Source organism: Cotesia glomerata, unplaced genomic scaffold, assembly GCF_020080835.1.
Source record: "Cotesia glomerata isolate CgM1 unplaced genomic scaffold, MPM_Cglom_v2.3 scaffold_41, whole genome shotgun sequence".
NCBI lineage: Eukaryota > Metazoa > Arthropoda > Insecta > Hymenoptera > Braconidae > Cotesia > Cotesia glomerata.
The window spans coordinates 28,475-48,429 of record NW_025404028.1 but is presented as its reverse complement, the minus strand read 5'-3'; the positions used below and the strand labels follow the sequence as shown (position 1 = coordinate 48,429).

The 19,955-nt window shown below is 30.1% G+C and overlaps 5 protein-coding genes and 1 non-coding gene across 15 annotated transcripts; 4 read left to right on the top strand and 2 right to left on the bottom strand.

Moving 5' to 3' along the window:
- Window positions 1-163: 163 nt before the first annotated feature.
- On the bottom strand, window positions 164-3,271 carry LOC123274543 (protein cereblon). 3 transcript variants are annotated; one of them, XM_044742207.1, is made up of 7 exons: window positions 3,158-3,271; window positions 2,128-2,216; window positions 1,990-2,046; window positions 1,337-1,684; window positions 1,011-1,254; window positions 586-934; window positions 164-517 (listed from the first exon to the last, which is right to left on the bottom strand). In XM_044742207.1, exons 2-7 carry the CDS (start codon window positions 2,197-2,199, stop codon window positions 283-285), a joined length of 1,305 nt encoding a protein of 434 aa, XP_044598142.1. In that variant the 5' UTR covers window positions 2,200-2,216; window positions 3,158-3,271; the 3' UTR covers window positions 164-282. The 3 variants fall into 3 exon arrangements, with proteins under 3 accessions (XP_044598142.1, XP_044598144.1, XP_044598145.1); XM_044742209.1 differs by lacking the exon at window positions 3,158-3,271 and having other exon boundaries at window positions 1,990-2,045; window positions 2,130-2,335; XM_044742210.1 differs by lacking the exon at window positions 3,158-3,271 and having other exon boundaries at window positions 1,990-2,045; window positions 2,133-2,335.
- Window positions 2,435-6,046, top strand: LOC123274542 (mediator of RNA polymerase II transcription subunit 26). 3 transcript variants are annotated; one of them, XM_044742206.1, is made up of 4 exons: window positions 2,435-2,966; window positions 3,847-3,921; window positions 4,023-5,371; window positions 5,402-6,046. In XM_044742206.1, the coding sequence occupies exons 1-4, from the start codon at window positions 2,904-2,906 to the stop codon at window positions 5,682-5,684; spliced, it is 1,770 nt and encodes a 589-aa protein (XP_044598141.1). In that variant the 5' UTR covers window positions 2,435-2,903; the 3' UTR covers window positions 5,685-6,046. The 3 variants fall into 3 exon arrangements, with proteins under 3 accessions (XP_044598141.1, XP_044598139.1, XP_044598140.1); XM_044742204.1 differs by having other exon boundaries at window positions 4,023-6,046; XM_044742205.1 differs by lacking the exon at window positions 2,435-2,966 and adding an exon at window positions 3,336-3,416 and having other exon boundaries at window positions 4,023-6,046.
- Window positions 6,047-7,811: 1,765 nt separating this feature from the next.
- Window positions 7,812-10,102, top strand: LOC123274545 (THUMP domain-containing protein 1 homolog). Of its 2 annotated transcripts, XM_044742212.1 has the most exons (4): window positions 7,813-8,230; window positions 9,051-9,295; window positions 9,373-9,714; window positions 9,835-10,102. In XM_044742212.1, exons 1-4 carry the CDS (start codon window positions 7,907-7,909, stop codon window positions 9,902-9,904), a joined length of 981 nt encoding a protein of 326 aa, XP_044598147.1. In that variant the 5' UTR covers window positions 7,813-7,906; the 3' UTR covers window positions 9,905-10,102. The 2 variants fall into 2 exon arrangements, with proteins under 2 accessions (XP_044598146.1, XP_044598147.1); XM_044742211.1 differs by having other exon boundaries at window positions 7,812-8,230; window positions 9,373-10,102.
- Window positions 10,103-12,220: 2,118 nt separating this feature from the next.
- On the top strand, window positions 12,221-12,291 carry Trnaq-uug. Its single transcript has one exon. It is a non-coding gene; the product is annotated as a tRNA-Gln (tRNA).
- A 1,508-nt stretch (window positions 12,292-13,799) lies between these two features.
- Window positions 13,800-17,338, top strand: LOC123274538. Of its 4 annotated transcripts, XM_044742197.1 has the most exons (6): window positions 13,800-13,962; window positions 14,083-14,779; window positions 14,845-14,864; window positions 14,919-15,615; window positions 15,682-16,083; window positions 16,577-17,338. In XM_044742197.1, the coding sequence occupies exons 2-6, from the start codon at window positions 14,095-14,097 to the stop codon at window positions 16,792-16,794; spliced, it is 2,022 nt and encodes a 673-aa protein (XP_044598132.1). In that variant the 5' UTR covers window positions 13,800-13,962; window positions 14,083-14,094; the 3' UTR covers window positions 16,795-17,338. The 4 variants fall into 4 exon arrangements, with proteins under 4 accessions (XP_044598132.1, XP_044598134.1, XP_044598133.1 ...); XM_044742199.1 differs by lacking the exon at window positions 14,845-14,864 and having other exon boundaries at window positions 14,083-14,709; window positions 14,871-15,615; XM_044742198.1 differs by lacking the exon at window positions 14,845-14,864 and having other exon boundaries at window positions 14,920-15,615.
- Window positions 17,205-19,859, bottom strand: LOC123274540 (SET and MYND domain-containing protein 4-like). 2 transcript variants are annotated; one of them, XM_044742203.1, is made up of 5 exons: window positions 19,404-19,859; window positions 18,407-19,309; window positions 18,042-18,325; window positions 17,479-17,962; window positions 17,205-17,303 (listed from the first exon to the last, which is right to left on the bottom strand). In XM_044742203.1, the coding sequence occupies exons 1-5, from the start codon at window positions 19,588-19,590 to the stop codon at window positions 17,296-17,298; spliced, it is 1,866 nt and encodes a 621-aa protein (XP_044598138.1). In that variant the 5' UTR covers window positions 19,591-19,859; the 3' UTR covers window positions 17,205-17,295. The 2 variants fall into 2 exon arrangements, with proteins under 2 accessions (XP_044598138.1, XP_044598137.1); XM_044742202.1 differs by lacking the exon at window positions 17,205-17,303 and having other exon boundaries at window positions 17,364-17,962.
- Window positions 19,860-19,955: the final 96 nt, after the last annotated feature.

Genomic DNA, 19,955 nt, shown 5'->3' with positions numbered 1-19,955 from the left:
CTGGTGAAAAATATAAATATATATATATATATATATATAAATAAGTTTAATTATTAATATTATTATAATTATTATTATTATATAAATATATAAATAAATATATTAAATAAATTATCCATAAGGTGGTCGATAAATATACGATATATGAACGCAAAAGTTTCAATTAATTTTTTTTTATCCTTTTCTTTTATTAAATTAATAGCAAGTTCATTTTTTACTCATATTATCCAAAAGAGTTTATTGAAAAGATCATTAATATTTAATACATTTTTATAAACATGATTAATAAATATTTGAATACGGAGGTAAGAACTCAGTATCAGATTGATCAGTACTCTCGTTATTTTCATCATCTGAATCCCATTCATCGCAATAATGACTCTCTCTTTCACCCCAGACTAAAGATGTACGTGTTAAGCCCCAAAAGGACTGTGGTTTTAAGTCACGTTGTGCTGCTGTGAATCTCCAACCCATATGAGATCGACATCCACCACAATGAGCTATTGTCCATTGATACCTACCACCATAAAATTTATAAATTTTTCTGGGTATTTAATTTATTTGATTAATTATAAAAAAAATTACCCAGGAAACCAGCTGTATTCGGAAGAAGGTGGTGTGTTATCAAGTACCAACGACTGAGCTTTATGAAGAGTTATTGTTTCATGTATCGCTCCAGCAGGATTACAATAAGCACTTTGGACTCCTTCCTCGTTCATTTGGAAGACGTCAGTTTGCTTGGCAACTTTGGCACCACATCTCTTACAAACAAAGACATTGTTAGCCAACTTACGGAGTAATTTTTCTTCTCTTTGCAATCTAAGTATCACACTATCTATTTCCAAAAGAGAGAGAGCAGTCTTGGGTGTTATTACTAGATTCTGCGCTACCCAAAATGATAAGTCTGTTGGATCACTTGGAATGTTTCCTCCCTCTGATAATAATAAAAGTTCAATAGTCGTAATAATTTTTTAAAATTTAATAAAAATAAATTTTAAACATGGACTTACTGGACTCTAAAAATTTTAAGTAATTATGAATTCTCGATGATAATTTTTTAGGATCATAAAGATTATAAACCCAAGAAGGCCATGGAGTTATAGCAGAATCAATCCTCGAAACTTTATTGAGCCTTTTAATATTAGATCCTCCGCGTAAACGATTTAAAGACGCAATCCTGCATTGATAATTAGGTGGTCCCAGTTCTATTTCCGGAAGAATTTTGACGTCAGCAACAGGAGTTCTTCCCGTTATCTTGGAATCAAAATTACAAAATCATACAAGGATCTAAAAAAAATTTACCAAGTTGATTGTTTATTCTTGCTGAAAAACTTACATTTTTCATACGTATTATTTTAAAACGCTGTCTGCCTTTAGCTTTAACACGTACTTCTTCCAGTCCCTGCATACGAGACTCTTCAGTATACTCGTAAATCTCAGCAGTTGTTCCAATACTATTTACATTTCTTATGCAGGCAACTCCAAAAGTACGATCCTTGGCAATACATTGACGTAACATATCAATAGGTCGCGGATTACGTTCAACGATAGGTAAAGTACCACCGGGGAAAAGAACCAGCCATTTTAGCCACGTCGATTCTGGAGGCCAAAGAGGTAAATTTACATAGATCCCGTTGTCTAGCAGTGTTCTACCACGTAATACTTGTAAGTTGTCACCTAAGTACTGTCAATTTTAATTATTTTATCCTCATATATTTCAGTTTATAATAAAATAAAATAATTACACCTAAATTAGGTGACACTGGACAATTTTTTTATTTTTCTTGAAAAGTAAATTAGGCCAAGAAAATTATTTAAAAAAAATTGTATTTATAATTTTTTAAAGCTTCTAAAAATGGAATTTTTTAAATAAATTTTTCTTGTCATAATTTATTTGTTAAGAAAATTCTAAAAATTATCTGATGTCTCTTAATTTAAATATCAAAAAATAAAATAAAAAGATTCCATAAATTAAATGCGAAAACTTACTGAGTGAGATGTAGCTAATGTCATATCAAATGTATTATCTAACGGCATCTGGGAGTCTAAAATCCATCAAGAAAAAAAAATAATAAATGACCAATGACCAAATTAATAAATTATCATAAAAATAAATAATAAAAATTTACCATCATCATCTTCATTTAAAATTTCATCATCCTGCTCGTCCTGGTCCTCAATAACCTCCTCCAACTCCATTCTCACCAGAGCAAACTCTCAATAAATCAATCAACGACAAATATAAATTTGTATACAAATAAAATTTTATTTATTATTTATATCATCAATATAATACATAATACACAAGATGGTCGTTAATACAATTACAATTATAAATGCCAGTTTACAAAGTACAAAAGTGTATAAAATATAAAAACACTATTGAAAATATAGAAAAATTTATTAAAAAATGGCGACAATGTTAGCGATGAAAATGCCGCTTAAAGTCGAGGACTCACGAAGTAGGACGAAATTAATAAAAGTTGGACGAATGACATGGTTCGGATTGTAGGAGAGGGGCTACGGGTTCGGTGATAGAGCCGAAGCAGAAAGCCGAGTATGAGGCTCTGAGCACGTCGGCAGCACTTGAGAGGCAGGGAGGGCTTGACGAACGAACCAAGTCACTCAGCAGTTCGGTGTCGTCGCCATTGCCAGTGCGTTCTCGCCCTCGCTGGCCCTCGCATCTAAGTGAGACTCGTGTGCGGCGTGGAGACGACTCAGGACTACATATATATTTATTTATATATATACATCATATATGTACATATATATACGATATTTTATTGCTATTATTATTATTAATATTATATATAACTGATATAATTATACTAAAACATATTATCACATATAATTCTGAACACCCACAATTCCTTCCTGTCGAGGGCCTTCTGTGTGCCCTACCGATGCAGAGAAATTGCACCGAACTCACCGAAAGATTGTTGAAATCCCTTGACAAGGAGTACAATGTAAGTAACGCGCGGGTTTTTAAGCCGCCGATTGATAAATTGTTAACCGTCGGGCTATTTTAAATTAAATAATAATTATATTTATAATCGTTTTAATTTAAATTAATAATCTTAATTGTAAAAATAATATTTATTGTAGATGAAAACTGAGTACACTTGACCTAACCCTAGATTCCGATAACGAGTTTTACCTACGTCCTGATTGTTGGAGATCGTTGGATCTGCTGTTCAGTTACAGTGCTCGTAACTCGGCTGTTGCTGGTATCAGCACACTACGTTCTACAGTTTAAGTTCTAACTACGTCGCCGTCCGTTCAGGCAAACGGCTATCGGGCCACTCTCGCAACTCTGTGCGCCGTGTGCCTGTACCCGTGGCGTGCGCTACACTCCAATACTATCAACAATAAATATGTGTTACATATCGTCATTCGTGTCTGCCGTTTTGTGTTACGTCTGTGTACTGTGCCACTGACACACACACACTCACACTTATTAATACTTCAAGAGTGTGTGCGATAATCTACAACATTTACCAAATGACCATGAACAAATATTATTTTTACAATTAATCTACCTTTTTTTTTTAGATATTCGGGTCTATTTTTCTGAAAATCTTTACCTTGGACTTGATTTTTTTAGTTTAGCTTATTTCATTGGCTTTATGTAGAGTTGGACATTTTTTTTCTTTTTTTTTTCTTACTAATCATATTGAATTTCCAATTTTATTTTTCAACTACAGTCTGTTGATTATTATTTTTTAGATATCACGGTGATAAAAGTTTATTAATTTTAGGTTCTGGAGTCCAAGCTGTACTTTAATTAACATTTATTTTTTACTAAAATAATATTTAGTTTAGTAATTGATAAATAATATTTTACAGGTCGTCGACATGGGAGCCGTCGTGGATGTCATTACGGCCCTGGAGAAGACGACTATTACTAAAGAAGTGCTTGAGGTATGTATTTAAACAAAAAAAAAAAGTAATTTATGTCGGATACTTTAAATAGTTTGTCAATGAATAAATAAATATATAATAAATTTTATTAATTAATATAGATCACACGGCTGGGTAAATACATCAATGAACTTAGACGAAAAACGACAAATGATGCTTTGGCGAAACGTGCTAAAGATCTGGTTCGACGATGGCGTGACATGGTACTCCCGTCATCAAATCAACAACAGCATGGATCATCAAATACAGCAATAGCACCGCCAAATGCCATTATTGATAACACCTCGTCACACCAAACATTAAATGGAACCAAACCAGCAAGTCCATTGATAACAGCAGTACGTACAATAAAACCTCGTAGTCCAGTACCGGGATCAGCGGCTTCGCGTATTAAACCGCAAAGTCCATTAATGCGTGATGCAATAACATCTAAAATAATAAGCCCAGCGTTGTCACTAAATAGTGATTCATGTTCACCAAATTCAACACCTATTAAACTGCCAATAGTAACGACAAATTATAAATTAAATACAGCTGGTTCGCCAAAGTTAAGTGGTACCAGTAATCAGAATCATTCAATTGAAGCAGTACCAAGAACTCACAGTTCAAACAAACGTTTACGAAAAGAGGATCATTTTCAACAGCAGCATGTTAATTCACCTCAGCAGTACGATGTAAACTCGACTTCCAGAGACGAGCTTACCAGTATTTCTATTCAGGCTGCTAAAAAACAACGTATTAATGGCGATCTAAACGTAAATACTAACTCGCAAGTGCCTAATAGCCCTTCTTCGTCGTCAAGTACACGAAATGAGCTTAATGTTAATCCTGTTTTGGACCCGAGTTTGTCTAGTAACACTAATTCACCGGCTGTTAAAGTTGAACTGGTACCAGTACCAGTAGGACCAAAAAAACGTGGACGAAAAAAAGGCAGCAAATCATTAAAAAGCCAATCACTGTCTGAGGATCGTGTAAAGGAAAAACTCGCAAGTATATCGCGGAATCCAAAATTGAAAACAACTCACGAAATTCTTGCAGATATACAGGTCCGGAATGTCACTGGCGCGCTGGGTGCCACAACAGCAGGCCAGTTGAAGCGTGAACCACCGACAACAGAAGAAGTTTTACGAAGTTCAGAGATAAACAATCGTAACCTTGCCTCAAATAACAATACACGTACAAAAAGTTTATCTGGAAATCGTATTGAATCTCGTTCATCTACTGGGAATAATTCTGTCTCTGGTGTTGCTGGATCTGATACTGATTACGCAGTGGTTGATGCTGCTGATGTAACTAAAACTGAACGAGCTAGTGGACCAGCAGCAGAAGCCCCGTCGATAGAAACAACGGTCAAAGAAATTCTTGCTAAATTACCGCCGCTGGATCGTGACGCTATCAGGTGGAGTGATGATGAGTACTCGACTCATGATACTGATCACGATGAAGACCATAACAGTAGCAATGCGGGAACTGATCAACCCAAGTTAAGACAAATAGACGATAGCGCTGTCGACCGTCTTCATAATGAATGTATTGAAAGTTTGAATGGTAATTTTCAAGCTAAACTATCAACAAATTCTGTAGAAAAGGATGTAGTTGATGAAGTTGATGAGTTTGTTAATAAGAAAATGATTGGTGTGTACAAACGTCGTGTTGTTGATGACGATACGGACCGTGAGTTTCGAGAGTGGCATGAAATGCTGGCTAGACCCAGCTACGATGGCCAAATTCTCCACATATTGCCTTACGTTATCATCGATTAATTATTATTATTATTATTATTATTATTATTATTATTATTATTAGTTATTAATTATTATTATTAATATTATTATCATTATTTGATTATTATCTAAGTGCATAAGCAATTTTTTTTACATTAATCGTATCGTAATAAATCGCGAGTGAATTCAATTTTTGTTTTTATTTGTTTTTTATCCATAAATAATTATCCGTTTTATTTCAAGTATTTAGTCTTCCTGGTAGCAAAAATATATCGCGACAATTTGAAATACGATTGAAATGTAAAGAAAAATGGAAAAAAAAAAAATATTTTTGAATGTCAACTACTGCGTTAAGGTGTACATTTCATACAATAATAATTTAATTTGTCATTAATAATGTACGTGAGTTTTTTTTGCAGCCGATGATTGTTTTATTTTCTTTTTTCTTAAGGTTAAATTAATTATTTGTTTTGATTTTATTGATTTTATTAATATAAATAAAAAAAAATATCTTTAACTTCTTTATATATTGAATATATATAAATGTGTAATAAGTACATTGTAAATAGTAGTTTGTAAAAGATATTATTGTTGTCCGAAGGGGCAATAATTCTCAAACACTCGAGTCCTACGACGCAAATTTTATATTTAAATAAATAATTAAAAAAACACAAAATTAAATATTTAAATGTATATCTCTATCGAATAATGTCTATCAGACGAAGACTGAAAGAGAAATAATAAATTTAATAAATGGCGTGTGGGACAAAATAAACAATTTTTAAGATGGCAAAATATAAAAAAAAAAACTGATGAACATTTAATTAATTAAAATTTTTAAATAAATATATATGTTTGCAATGACATGTTCAATTTATCTATTACATTTATGTATCTATCAGTAATTGAATATCAATCACATGCGGACATAAAGCAAATTTCTTTTTTATTATTTTTAATATAGTATATTGTGTGACTAGGGATGAAACAAAACGATTTCAGACCAGAGTGAAGTTGCCTGCCCGAGCCAAGCGAGGGCTGGCATCACTCGGTCTGAAATCGTGTTTCATCCCGCGTCACACATTATATTTTTCATATAAGTTGCATTAAAAATGCTAGTTTCAATGTCTGGAGCCAACCAGAACTAGATAGTTTCAGACGAACAGCGAAAATACCATTTTATTATGAAACTTATAATAAAATAGAAAGTAATAGTTTATTTTTTACCAAACATTATTCGTAAATTGACAAGTTTTTTTTTATCATTCTTATTTATGCTTAATAACAGAATTATGATATGTCAATACAGTTAACGGTTAGAATGACAATTATAAAGGTATAAAATAAACAAACAATTGATAGGATTGAAAATAAAGCTGCAACTTCACCTCGCGGACAGAAAATCGTCATTTTCTGTCCGCCGGGAAGAAATAATTGATACCTGCCCGGCACAGTCGCATTGGTCTGAAATTGTCTAGTTTCGGTTGGCTCAACAGGCATTGAAACTTACATTTTCAATGCAGGTTGTATGAAAAATAATTTTTTTGCCCTCCGGGCGGAAAGTGACAACTTTCGTCCCGCTGCGCTAAACTAAGTTGCCGCTTTCCGCCTTCGTCGGACAAAAATAGTACACTCCACGGAAGTACAAGAAAGCCTCAGATCACATGTTTGCTGACCTCGGCTTCGCCTCGGCCAACAATTACATGTGATCTGAGACATTTCTTACTTTACTTCCCTAGGTGTGTAATATATTTTATAAAATCTTTAGTTTCAATTTTAAGATGCCCGTTTTTGACATGTTGATTTATAAGATCAAAAATTTAGTTTCAATTTTGAATAACAAGTAAGATATAACAATGAAAACAAATTAATCAATAAAAAGCTTATGTCCGTTTAAGTTTAAAAAAAAAAATCAAACACTTGAATTTAATTTAAACGTGGGACGTAAAAAAAAATAATTGTCTGCGTTCTTTAAATGAACGAACAACAAAAAAACAATAATATATAATAAAAAAAATATAATATTTGTATTTCTCATTCAATATAGTTTTTTGATCAATCATACGTTATTATTTATTTCATTTAACACACAAATAAATTACCTATAAGTTGTAAATTATAACTAAATTTAAATATCCGCGGGCTTTTTACAAAGCGCGCCATTTAAAATTTTCTAACCTGTTTTCATCCATGTGCGCTGTATAACTTTTTATATTAATTTATTAATTACTATCCGATTGAGCTTGAGTAATTGCATTAAAATGGACATTAAAGACAACAAACGAAAATGGTACAAACCAGCGACCCATTATACAAAAAAATCAAAATATTCAATCGAAGTTGGATTGAGTGGATTCCTTTGTACTTGTAATTTTCGAGAGAAAGAAAGTATCAGAGATGCATACAGATTATTAGAAGAGTACCATGGAGATTCAAAAAAACTTGATGATCAGAAGCAAGATGTTGAAGATAATGATGTTGCTGACATGGTAGATCAGGAAGATGAAGACATTTCAGTGTCATTAAGCAAAGAAATTGAGGAGCTTAATGATCAGAAAAAATCTGACTCAGTTAAAACTTTTCAGGTAACTATTTATTTATTTATTTATGATGATCCTAATACCAGCAGATATTTGACAATTATTTTTATTTTTATTCCAAATTAATTATAAACAAAACATTAAAAAAATATTTTTAATTGTATTTCTTTTAGATTTCTAGATTAAAAATGTTTTTGTAATAATTGAATTGTTATAAAAATCTAAAAAATTGTAAGATGTTTATTTCAGTATCATTATTTATTATGACAATTTTTTAATTTTTTTAAATAATAAACTAGGCTTTAAAAATTATTTTAAAAAAATTGTGCTTACAATTTTTTAGAGCTTCTACACTGAGAAAAAAAAAAATACTATTGCCTAAATAAGAATTTTTTGGTACAAGAAAACCGTTAAAAATATTAATTTTCTTGTTTTTGATTATTATATTATGGGTAAACAAAAAAATAGCTTTACTGGCATTCATTGAAAATTATTTCCATCAATTCAATGAATTTTTGAGACAAAATTATATATTCTTGAAAATTGTCATGAATATATTCTTGTATGAAGAAAATTTTTCTTGCTATAATTTATTAGTTAAAAAATTATTAAAGATAATCAGATGTCTCTCAATTTCAGTATCATAACTTATGAGGACAATTTTTTAATACTAATAAACTAGGTCTAAAAAATTATAAAAAAAAAATTGCATTTATTATTTTTTAGAGCTTTTAAAGATGAAATTTTTTAAATAAATTTTTCATCCTATAATTTATTAGTTGAAAAATTTCTAAAAATGATCAGATGTCTCTCAATTTCTCAATATAATTAATTTATTAACTTTCTTAATTTTATTTTTCTTTAGTACCTTGAAACAGGAGTTAAAAATCTTATTTTTATAAGCACCAAAGTACCAGATTCATTGGAATTAGGCTTGAAGATTATAAAAGATTTAGCTGAGACTAAGAAACAAAAGAGTAGATTCTTGTTACGCTTCATACCTATTCAAGTTGTTTCAAAAGCTAACATTAATGATATTACAACCAAAGCCACGATTTTGTTTGAAAAATACTTTGCTCAAGAGCCGAAAACTTTTTCTATTGTTTTTAAGTAAGTCTTTTTTGTATTATTTTTTAAAAAAATTATAGTAAAATTTAATTTGAGAATAATTATGTAAATTTTTATAGCCGGCATTGCAATAATACAATCAAAAGGGAGGTAATTATTGAAGAGCTGGCAGCAATCGTATTTAAAAAAAATCCAGGAAATAAAGCTGACTTGAAAAACCCCGAGATTGCCGTTATTGTTGAAATAATCAAAGGCTGGTGTTTCTTGGCTGTCGCGCCTGACTATTTCAAGTATAAAAAGTACAATTTATTTGAGCTTTGTAATGACAATAAGGATAAAACTAAAGTGGGATCAGATGCTGCCAAAGAGGATCAGGATCAAGATAAGGAAGCTGATGAAGATATCAGTAATCAGAAGCCTAAAGATGAAACATCTAGTAATGAAAATAATGAAAAAGTAGATCAGGGTCAAGCCAAAGAAGCTGATAAAGAGGATCAGGATCAAGACAAGGAAGCTGATGAAGATATCAGTAATCAGAAGCCTAAAGATGAAATATCTAGAAATGAAAATAACGAAAAAGTAGATCAGGGTCAAGCCAAAGAAGCTCATAAAGAAATTGTTGAAGAGGATTCTCAAGATAAAAAACAATAGTAATTCTTATTACTTTTCATATTCCATTTATTAATAAGTATTTAAATACTTACTTTATATTTAACTTTACTCTACCTTAAATACTTACTTTTTAATAATTAATATTAAGTATTCATGATTATTTATATACTGATTACTATAATTCAATAGCAGTTATTGAGTAGCTGCAAAATAAATAAAAATACTTTAATTATTGGATTTCTTAATGTATTTACTTTTTTTTTTTAAATTGTTAGTATTAGTTTATTTTTAATGAATTCGTCTTTCTTACGAAATTCGCCAAGTGAATCTTATTTATTTCCAAATATTAGTTCCAAGATTATTATTGGCTAATAATTAAATAAATCTTGATATAATAATTTATTGCTAAGTAACAAAAACTTTGTAATAGTTACACATTAATTTTTTTTTAAACTTTAATCTTTTCTCCTTTATTTTGTACTTCTTCACGTAAACTTTGCATAAATTTTAACAAATAATATACCTTAAATATGTAATCAATAACTCAAAGTACAAAATAGATATTACATTTAACAAATTAGATTATAAAGTTAAACTATAATAAAAATATCAATGATAAATATGGCACGCCGTTTTACTATTAAATAAAAGGAAAAAAATGATCTTAAAATTAACAACTAAAAGGAAAAATGCACATTTTATGTTAAAACATAATCAAATATAATAGATTAATTTTATGTTTATGCTTATATTTTTTAATGAATAATTATTATGTCGGGACATAACAATATATCAAAGAATTAAAATTCTGAGTTGAGCTGATGACAAAAAGAATATTTTTATTAAGTGTCATGATAATTAAAAATAAGAGTTTAATAATTATATGAGGACATAATTTTAACTAACAATTTTTTTTATGTAGTGACAAATTAAATTGGCTCCTGTAGATTTATATTTTTGGAGTAATTATTTATAACATTTTAATTTCTTTTAATCTAAAATTTAATACAAATAAGAATTAAAATTATTTACATAATAGTAATTCAAAATTAAAATTATGTACATAATAATAATTCTGAATTAAAATTATGTGCATAATAATAATTCAGAATTAAAATTATGTACATAATAGTAATTCAGAATTATAATTATGTACATAATAGTAATTCTAAATTACTATTATGTACATAATAAAAATGTTACAATTAAAATGATGTACATAATGGAAATGTTGGAATTAAAATTATGTACATAATGGAAACGTTTGAATTAACATTATGTATTGAGATAATATCAATTGCTTAATATCATTATGTTACAAGATCATTTTTATTTATCATTATTATTTTATTTACTTTTAGGATGAAAAATTTAAATTAAATTTATGTTACTAGATAATTAAAATTCGTTATCGGTATAATTAATTATGGTGGGACATAATATGTCTGAATTTTAGTTATGTTGTGTCATAAATTTTTTTGAAGTATTCATTATCATTTCACTTTTTACTAAATTCTATGAATTTTTATTATGATCAACCATAATAAAAATTTTGCAAAGATTTTTAAACTGTTTTAAATAAAATTTATCCATTTTTTTTATGCAGATACATCATTTTAATATTTTTTATTATGTTATTCAAAATGAAAAAAATTTATTTTATCTTTAAACATAATTGAATTGTATTCATTATAATTATGTCACAAGATAATAAAAATGTTTTTATTATTTCAAAAGGATAATTCCTAATCATTATAATTATGTCGTAACATAATTATATTTCGTATATTTTTGTATCTCTCCCTATGCATAAGCATTTAATTTTATGTCGGTACATAAAATAATTATATTTTTATTATGTCAGTACATAAAAAAAATTCACTCAAAAAATTTTTTTTCAAATTAAAAATAAATTTCTTTTTTTTATGTTCTGCAAAAATATTACCTGATTAAATAGTAAAACGGCGTGCCATAGATAAATATATTACATGAAATCAGTCAGTGATTTCTTACAAATAACGATCATAAAATGAAAATCATAGAATAAAATACAACAGGTCAGCTCTTCTGACGTCTTTATGATAATTTTTTAATATATTTTTTGTTTTAAAAAATCAAAACAATTCATTCAGCTGTTTTAAATATTTTAAAATAAAAAAATTACTTGTTTATCATTAGGTCACACAGCAATTAACTTCAACCATTAACATTGCTGATTTATTATCATTACAATACTTATTATTTACACATAAACAATAATAATTAAAATTTTTTGATAATTATTATAAATAGCTTGAATGCCGTTTTGACACGCTTACTTTTATTTACGGCAAAATGAGAACCAAAGACATGTCCGGTCCCGTAGTGTAGCGGCATCACATTGGACTTTGAATCCAATAACCCGAGTTCAAATCTCGGCGGGACCTAACTTTTAATTTTTGTTTTTTTTTTTATTTTTTTCTCAAAATAATTATTAGACGATTGTTGCTTTTTTTTCGTTAAAAATTAATATCGGCTGACTTAAACAAGAAATTTTTTAAAAAATCGTTCGTCATTAAACTAATTTTGGTAGAACGGATCTTCTTTGTTTCCCTGAATTTTTAATTTAGTTAAAAAAAATGAATGAAATTTATTCACACTTTTTATAATATTTTTATTAGTTTAGATATTTTTAATTATTTATGTTTATTAATCATTTTAAAATTGAAAATCTCGATCGAGACTCATATCATTAGAGTTTACTATCTCAAGCGGCACAAATTTTTTTTTGTTAATGTTGTGTTGAATTTAAGTTGACGATTATTAATTTTTTAACTTCTTGTTCATTAAAATCTACCAAAAAGTCAACATTTTTTTTTGTGACGCTTGGGATACCAGCTCTGGAAGTGTCAACATGTTCAAAATTTTTAGTCAATGAATTTTTATTTATTAAAATTCTACTATTTATCCATTGTTTCTATTTTAATAATATTAATTGTATAAAGAAATTAAAAATGTCTGACAATTTAAATAAAAACCGGATTGATTTTGTGTTATTACTGTTAATTGATGTGACAATTAACGTTTAGTAATTAAATACTTCAAATTAGATTTCTTAATCAAGTACCTGGGAAGTCAGAAAACTGACGAAATGTTGAACAAAATTTATAAATAAACGTTAATAATGAAAAATATCTTAACTAGCAAAAATATGGTAATTATTTACAAGTTGAGTCGACCCCATTTTTGGGGCAATAACTAGGTGAAAAATTGACATTTTCATTTTTTTTTATTCTGCTTGTTCTTACGGTGCATTTATGCTAAAAAATATTGTGAAAGGAAAAAATAAAGATTTCGATAACTTTTTTGCCTTTAAAAGTTGGAAAAAAATTTTTGCTTTAATGTTTTTGGATAAAATTTATATTTTATCTTTTTTTGATTTTTTTGATATATATTTTTTTGAAAAGTACATAAAAAACGAACAATTTAAAAAAAAATTGATCAATTTAATTAAAAAAAAAAAAAAAAAAAAAAAAAAATAACATGGCCTAGCATGTGTTGATCCCACTTGTAAATAATTACCAAAAACTTTATTTACGATTAATTTATTTTTATTATTTATTATTAATTAATCTATTCGATTATATGTGCATTTGTTTATGCAAAATTGAATGATATTGAAATTAGCAGACATCTGACAATTCTTGAAATTTTTATAACAAATTAATGATTATAAAAAAAAATATTTTTAAAAATACGCACTTATAGGTAATTTTAAAAAATTTTTGCATGTGGAATTTTTCTACTAAATTTTTTTCATCATAATTTAATTGTTATAAAAATCTAAGAAATTATTAGATCTGTTAAATTCAATATAATAAAATTAAATTTACCGCTACAAACTCCTTCGCAAGTGACATCTAGATAAATTGCCCTCACTAATTCAAGACCTCTAGGCACTGATTTAGTGATCCCTGCATTGAATAACAAAAAAATGGTTGAGCATTGTTACTGATGTATAAATTATAATAAAAACTAAAAAATATTGATAACAGAATAGTTTGTGTTTCTAACGTGTAAGTGAATTGTCAGCAGTTATTTAAATATTACAGATATTTGTAAGTACTCGCATAATTTTTTTACCAACGATAACCTATTAATTTTGTAATCACAAGCTTATTAGATTTGAAGTTTCATCACAAATTATAATTAAATTAAACTGTTTTTAATTTTTATAGAATATCGTGAAAATGGCAGCGCGATTATTAAAAGATCCAGCGACGGCAAACTGTCGTGTGTTTGTTGGTCACCTACAGTCCGAAGACATCAGTAAAATGGAGTTTGAACAGCACTTTTCAAAGTACGGTATGGTTATTGGATCATTAATAAATCGTGGTTTTGGATTTATACAGTATGAAAATGAAAGTTCTGCACAAGCCGCTATACAGAACGAGAACGGGCAAATGTTTAAGGGAAGAAGGATTGATGTTAAGCCCGCTAAGAAAGACAGTAGTGGGGGAGGAGGTGGTGATCAGAAGAATAATTTCTCATCACCCCGCGGTGGTGGTAATCAAAGCTTCAATCAGAAAAATACAAGCTTTAATAATTCAAATTGCGACACTTCGTTTGACGATAACGATAACAAAAACTCGGGTAATTCGGGTCACGATGGGTTTAATTCCAATGATAACAATAATCCTGATGATGACAATGGCAATGACTACCAACAATTTAATTCGAACCAAAATGATTCGTTCAACAACGGCAATAGTGGAGGTAGCGGAGGTGCTAGTAACAATAATCAAGGAAAAGATAATAAAGAACAGTTTAATTCAAATAATCAGAATAAAAATAATACTAATAACAATAATGCAAATCGTATGGACGAAGATAATAGCAATACCTCATCTGGATCACAAAATAATCGCAGCGGAGGTAATTTATTTATTTAAAATATATTTTTAATATAAATTTCTATTAATAAATGTCATTTTATTTAGGCAACCAAAATCGACCTGGTAATAATAATAATAATAACAATAATAATAATAATAACAATAATAATCGTAATCAAGGACAAGCTAATCCTCGACAACGTGGAACTCGCGGTGGAAAGAATAGAAACAAGAACCGTGCTGGAGGCGGGGACAATTCAGGAAATTTCCGAGATCGTAGTCCGCTGAATCGTGGGCCAATGAACCGTGGTCCTGGAGGTCCAGGAAACGACGATAAAAATAACCGGGGTGATTGGGGTGACCACAATATGATGCGTAATAATTTTAACCGAGACAATTTCAACGACAACAACCGTTTCGATGATCGATTTAAAGACCCAATGGGTATGGGAGGAGGCCCAGGTCTTGGTATGGGTCTAGGAGGTCCTGGTATGGGACTCGGTAATCCCGGTTTAGGTGGGCTTGGTGGTCCTGGTCCGGGGCTTGGGGGTCCAGGACCTGGTGGGCCTGGTAACTTTGGTAGAATGGGTGGGCCAAGTGATTTTCCTATGCCTCAAGCTGCTCCAGCTATGGAAAAAAATGACTGCGAAATTATTGTCGTTCATAAAAATTTGACTGAGTACGCTGAAGCTATTGAAGCGCGTCTAAAAAAGATGGGACTTACTGTCGATCTTCTATTTCCTAATGAAGAAGTGCCACTGAGTCGTGTGCTGGGTAACATTGCCAATCGTGGGTGTCTTTATGCCGTCGTTATCATGCCAATTAACATGGAACATCATTCACTGACTCTGAATATTCTTCATGGATTACCTCAAGGTATTTTATCTTTTTAAAGACTATCAACTTTTTGATTATTAATTTAAAAATTTTTAATAATTTCAGAGCACAGAAACATGCCAACAGAAGACGCATTGGCATTAATTAGTCGTGACTTTAGTAATTACAAATCCGGTGGTCGCGGAGTGCCATTTAATACGCCGTTTGCAAGTGACAGACACCCAGACGCGATTCAAGTACTCCTGAATATGTTGGCAGACAATCACCAGCTGACTGTATTACAGTACGAGCGTGTAATAAAATACCTTGAAGTAAAGCGCGAAGAACAAGTACAAGTTGAGTTGGGAGACGCTAAAGATTTGGCTGGAAATTCTTTGGCTGCTAAAGACCCAAAGCAAGCTGAATTGCAGTCCAGAATTTTAAATATATTAAACAGTAATAAAACAAATGCTCCGGTACCAAGTCCTGTACCTGCACCGGCGCCAGTACCAGCGCCACTTTTGCCAGGTAATTTAATAAATAATTTTTTTATGTTTTATTAAAATTCATGTCTTTAAATCACAAACTCACTTTTCCAAACATACATTAAAATTGATCTCACGCATGAGATTTTTTTTTTTAATTTTCATGGAGCGCAGTGCGCCCATTCGCGTTTTTATTTTGGCGATCGAAAAATTTGGATCAGGTCAAATAATTCGAAAAATTTTCATCCAGATCTGAAATTTTATTTTTACCAAAAAATTATCCGGCGTCGGTGATTGCTCGAAGCCTTGTGAATTTTTTCTTTATTTTAAATCACAAGGTAGCATACTTTTAACGCGGGTGAAATTTAACGGGTGTGATTTATCGCAGTGGTAACAACATTTAAACGTAATTTATAAACTATATAATATTAATTTATTTCTTTATTGTTTATTTTTTTATACTTGAACTGTTTATATGCATAATTCAGGTTTAATCAAGATATTTAAAAAAATGTGTTAATAAATCGTGTTGTCAGTATCAACAACAGTGACGTCATCCTCAACTTCAACTACTGGAACAGCAGCAGTAACTCCATCGCCGCTGCTGAATGATCCTACAGTACAAAAAGCCCTCGACAGTCTTCTTCAAGGAAACTTATTGAAAAGTATCGGGGATTCGCAGCCTGCTTCCAGTGTCAGTTCATCTGCTCCTCAGCCACTCTTCGCAGCATTCTCAAATATAAATCGTTTCTAATCATATGATTATTATTATTATCATCAACTACTATTTAAGTTCAAATAATTATTGTAACATTTTTTTAAATTTTCATTCAGAAATCTTTATTTAAAAATTTTTCTGCTTATTATAATTGTATACTTATATACACATTTCCCGTGATTAAATTTGAAGCATGTGTGTACATTCCTACACATAATCAAACTTTTCATTAAACAATGCCATATAGTATTGCGATATGTGAATTCAATATAATCTTTTAAATTTTTAATTAAGAGGATACTTTTATTAAATTAAAAAAAAAGTATGTTAAAAATTTTTCCACAATTTAACACGAATAAATGCTTAGATTTCTTCAATTTATGGAATTTTTCTTCAAAAAAACAAATTTTTTAAAGATTCCTCTTAATTAATTAAGACACTTATAAATGGATTTGTCACAGTAATAAATAATAAATAAATAAAAATTGTATTACTTATTTAAAAAAAAAACTAATTTGTATTATAATTCCACGTTGGCTAAGGATCTAAAAAAGAAAAACAAATTAAATTATAAATATAACTGAAATGAATATTTATTTGTTTGCGCTAGCGAATGAAAGCAGAGTAAAAAGCAAAAGCCCAATGAATATAAACGGCGTAAGCATTAAAAAAGCAAGTAAGCAAATCAACCAATAATCTATTTACTCTTGTGTAATTTACCTAAATAATAACACCTGAGATATTGTACCGCGTGAAGAATTTCTTCACATGGTTTCGCTACCGTCGGTTCGCTGTAAAGAATTTCAAGTACTTGTTTAACAGCTTCAATGTCGTACTTGTTGTTTAATAATCTTTGTTTGTATGGTTTCAGCCGATCGACCAATTGCTTATTTTTCCTGATGGAGCCCACGTGCTTTTCAAGAATGATAGCATATGTTGGCCAGTCATTAACGCAGGCCGGACACTGGCAATTAAAGTAATACTCTTCCATCAATTTTTCTTTACGTTTGGCTAAAGGCATGTACGAGTAATCAGCGCCGTACCCTGTAAATACTTGCTCGCCTGGATTTAATGGCTGCATTGCACGTGTTATCATCGTCAGGCCTTCAAAGTGTCGGAAGGTATTTGGAGCACATGAGTGGTTGTATAAACTATGAGCTACATACAGACCTGATCCAACTTTTATGCCTGGTTCTGGTTGTATCTAAATTTAAATTATTAATCAATTTTTTTTTTTTTTTTTTTTTTTTTTTTTTAGAACTTATTGAAAAAGAAAAACTTACTGAAAAACAATTAGATGAAGTAATAACACAAGCTCTCAACATAATACTTCCACAAAATTTAATATCCGGTACTTTATCAACATCTTTGAGCTCAGCTAGCTGGTACTTTTTACCAAAGAATTTAGTTTGCGTGGCTAATAACATAGCAGTGAGTGCCGAAATACAAGCAAATGCACTGATGCCAATTAGCGGGCGAGTTGTCATATTTGTGGCAAGACTTAATGCAGATCTCGCGCTTGTACTCTCTAAACAACCGGCATCAGTGAAACCCGCTGTTCTGTTGTCTAAAAATAAAATAAATTTTACTATCCATTATTTAATTATCTAAAAATAACAAACACTTAAATTTTATATAAATAAAGTACCCAGATTAGCTTCAGCAATCGCCATATCTTTACGCAAATCATCTATATTCTTCCCCCCAGATGTTACAGTAATCATCAACCGGATTATTTTCATAACCATACGAATTTTATCTTCCTCAACATTCAAGAGATTCAACAGGACATTGACAACCGGGCACTCGATATGGTGAGCGAGTTTCCAGCTTGCTGAGCGGCATTTTTCCGAGCAGTACTGCGCTATTGGGCACTGAGAGCACGGTATCAAGCAGCTGCTTTTCTCCAGACAGTGATGACAGTGTGTGTAAAACTTGTCACGATAGATAACCCAGCAATAAGGCTTCTCAACGGTAAGAATTTCTCCCGGTTTAAAGTGTTGATTGGCTACTAGATGACGTCCATATTCTTCAGAATATTTAATACTCAAACCTTTACTATTTGCAGGAGCTTCTTCGCTCGGGCCATAGGGAACAGACATTACTTCAGGATTCAACAGATACCTCGGCTTGATAAATTTATCTTGATCATCTTCCTGCTTTATTTCTACGTCACTTATATCTTTTTTGTCGCCATTTTCAATCGAATCAGTTATTATTAAAGACTCGATACCATTCGTTCCGTTTTGATGATCTTCATCTGATTTGCTGTCTTCACTGTCTTCTCTGTCTTTGTCTTTGTCTTGATTTAATTTAGTCATAGCCTTCAAGCCTCTTTCTTGTAACTTTTTACGCTTGTCTTCGGGATAGCCAAGTTCCAGAGCCGCTTGAATATCGATTATACAGTCTTTGTACATTTTTTTTCGATATAAAGCTGCTGAACGATTCGCACGTGCGTTTGCCATTAATTGATGCGTGTTTGCGTAAGCCAAAGATCGGGTGTAGCTTATTATTGCTTCTTGATCGTCTCCAGCTACAAAATGCTGATTTCCTTTTTTTTATAGCATCAATTATACAATTTATATTAGTAAATATTTAATTTTAATAGATAGTGAAAAGTAAAAGAAAAAGAAAAAGATATTTACCTTCATCGCGATAACGCAAACAATCTTTTTCATTTTTTTTATCAGTTTTAAAAGACGGCATCGGTGATTTAGCCATATTTTGTAGAATATGACCTACTAATGCTTCACTTTCAGTTTGCAAGCCATACCCTACGTGCGATTTATTTTTTTGCCGCATTCTTAACACTAATTCTTTTGCGAAATCCATTTTTAATAACTAATTTATTGAATTATTAAAGAAAAAAGAAAAAACAATTTTTTTTATGTAACTTTGGTATTAAATTTAGGAAAATATGTTTGCAGAAAGAGTACTAAAGTAGTAAATAATTTTAAACTAGTAAGACTAGAGTTGATTAACTCGCGTTAAATGACTGTGGTTGTAAATGCTGAGACTAAAATTACTTGCGCAAGGCAAAGTTTAAATGAAGAATAGAATAAAGAGAAAAAAGAGGAAGCAGCAAAGAGATTAAAAGTAAATCAACGATACATACTCTAAATTTTTTTTATAAACATACTCAAACTTACTATAAATAATTTTTATTCTAGTCTAGAAAATTAATTTTGATTGATAGG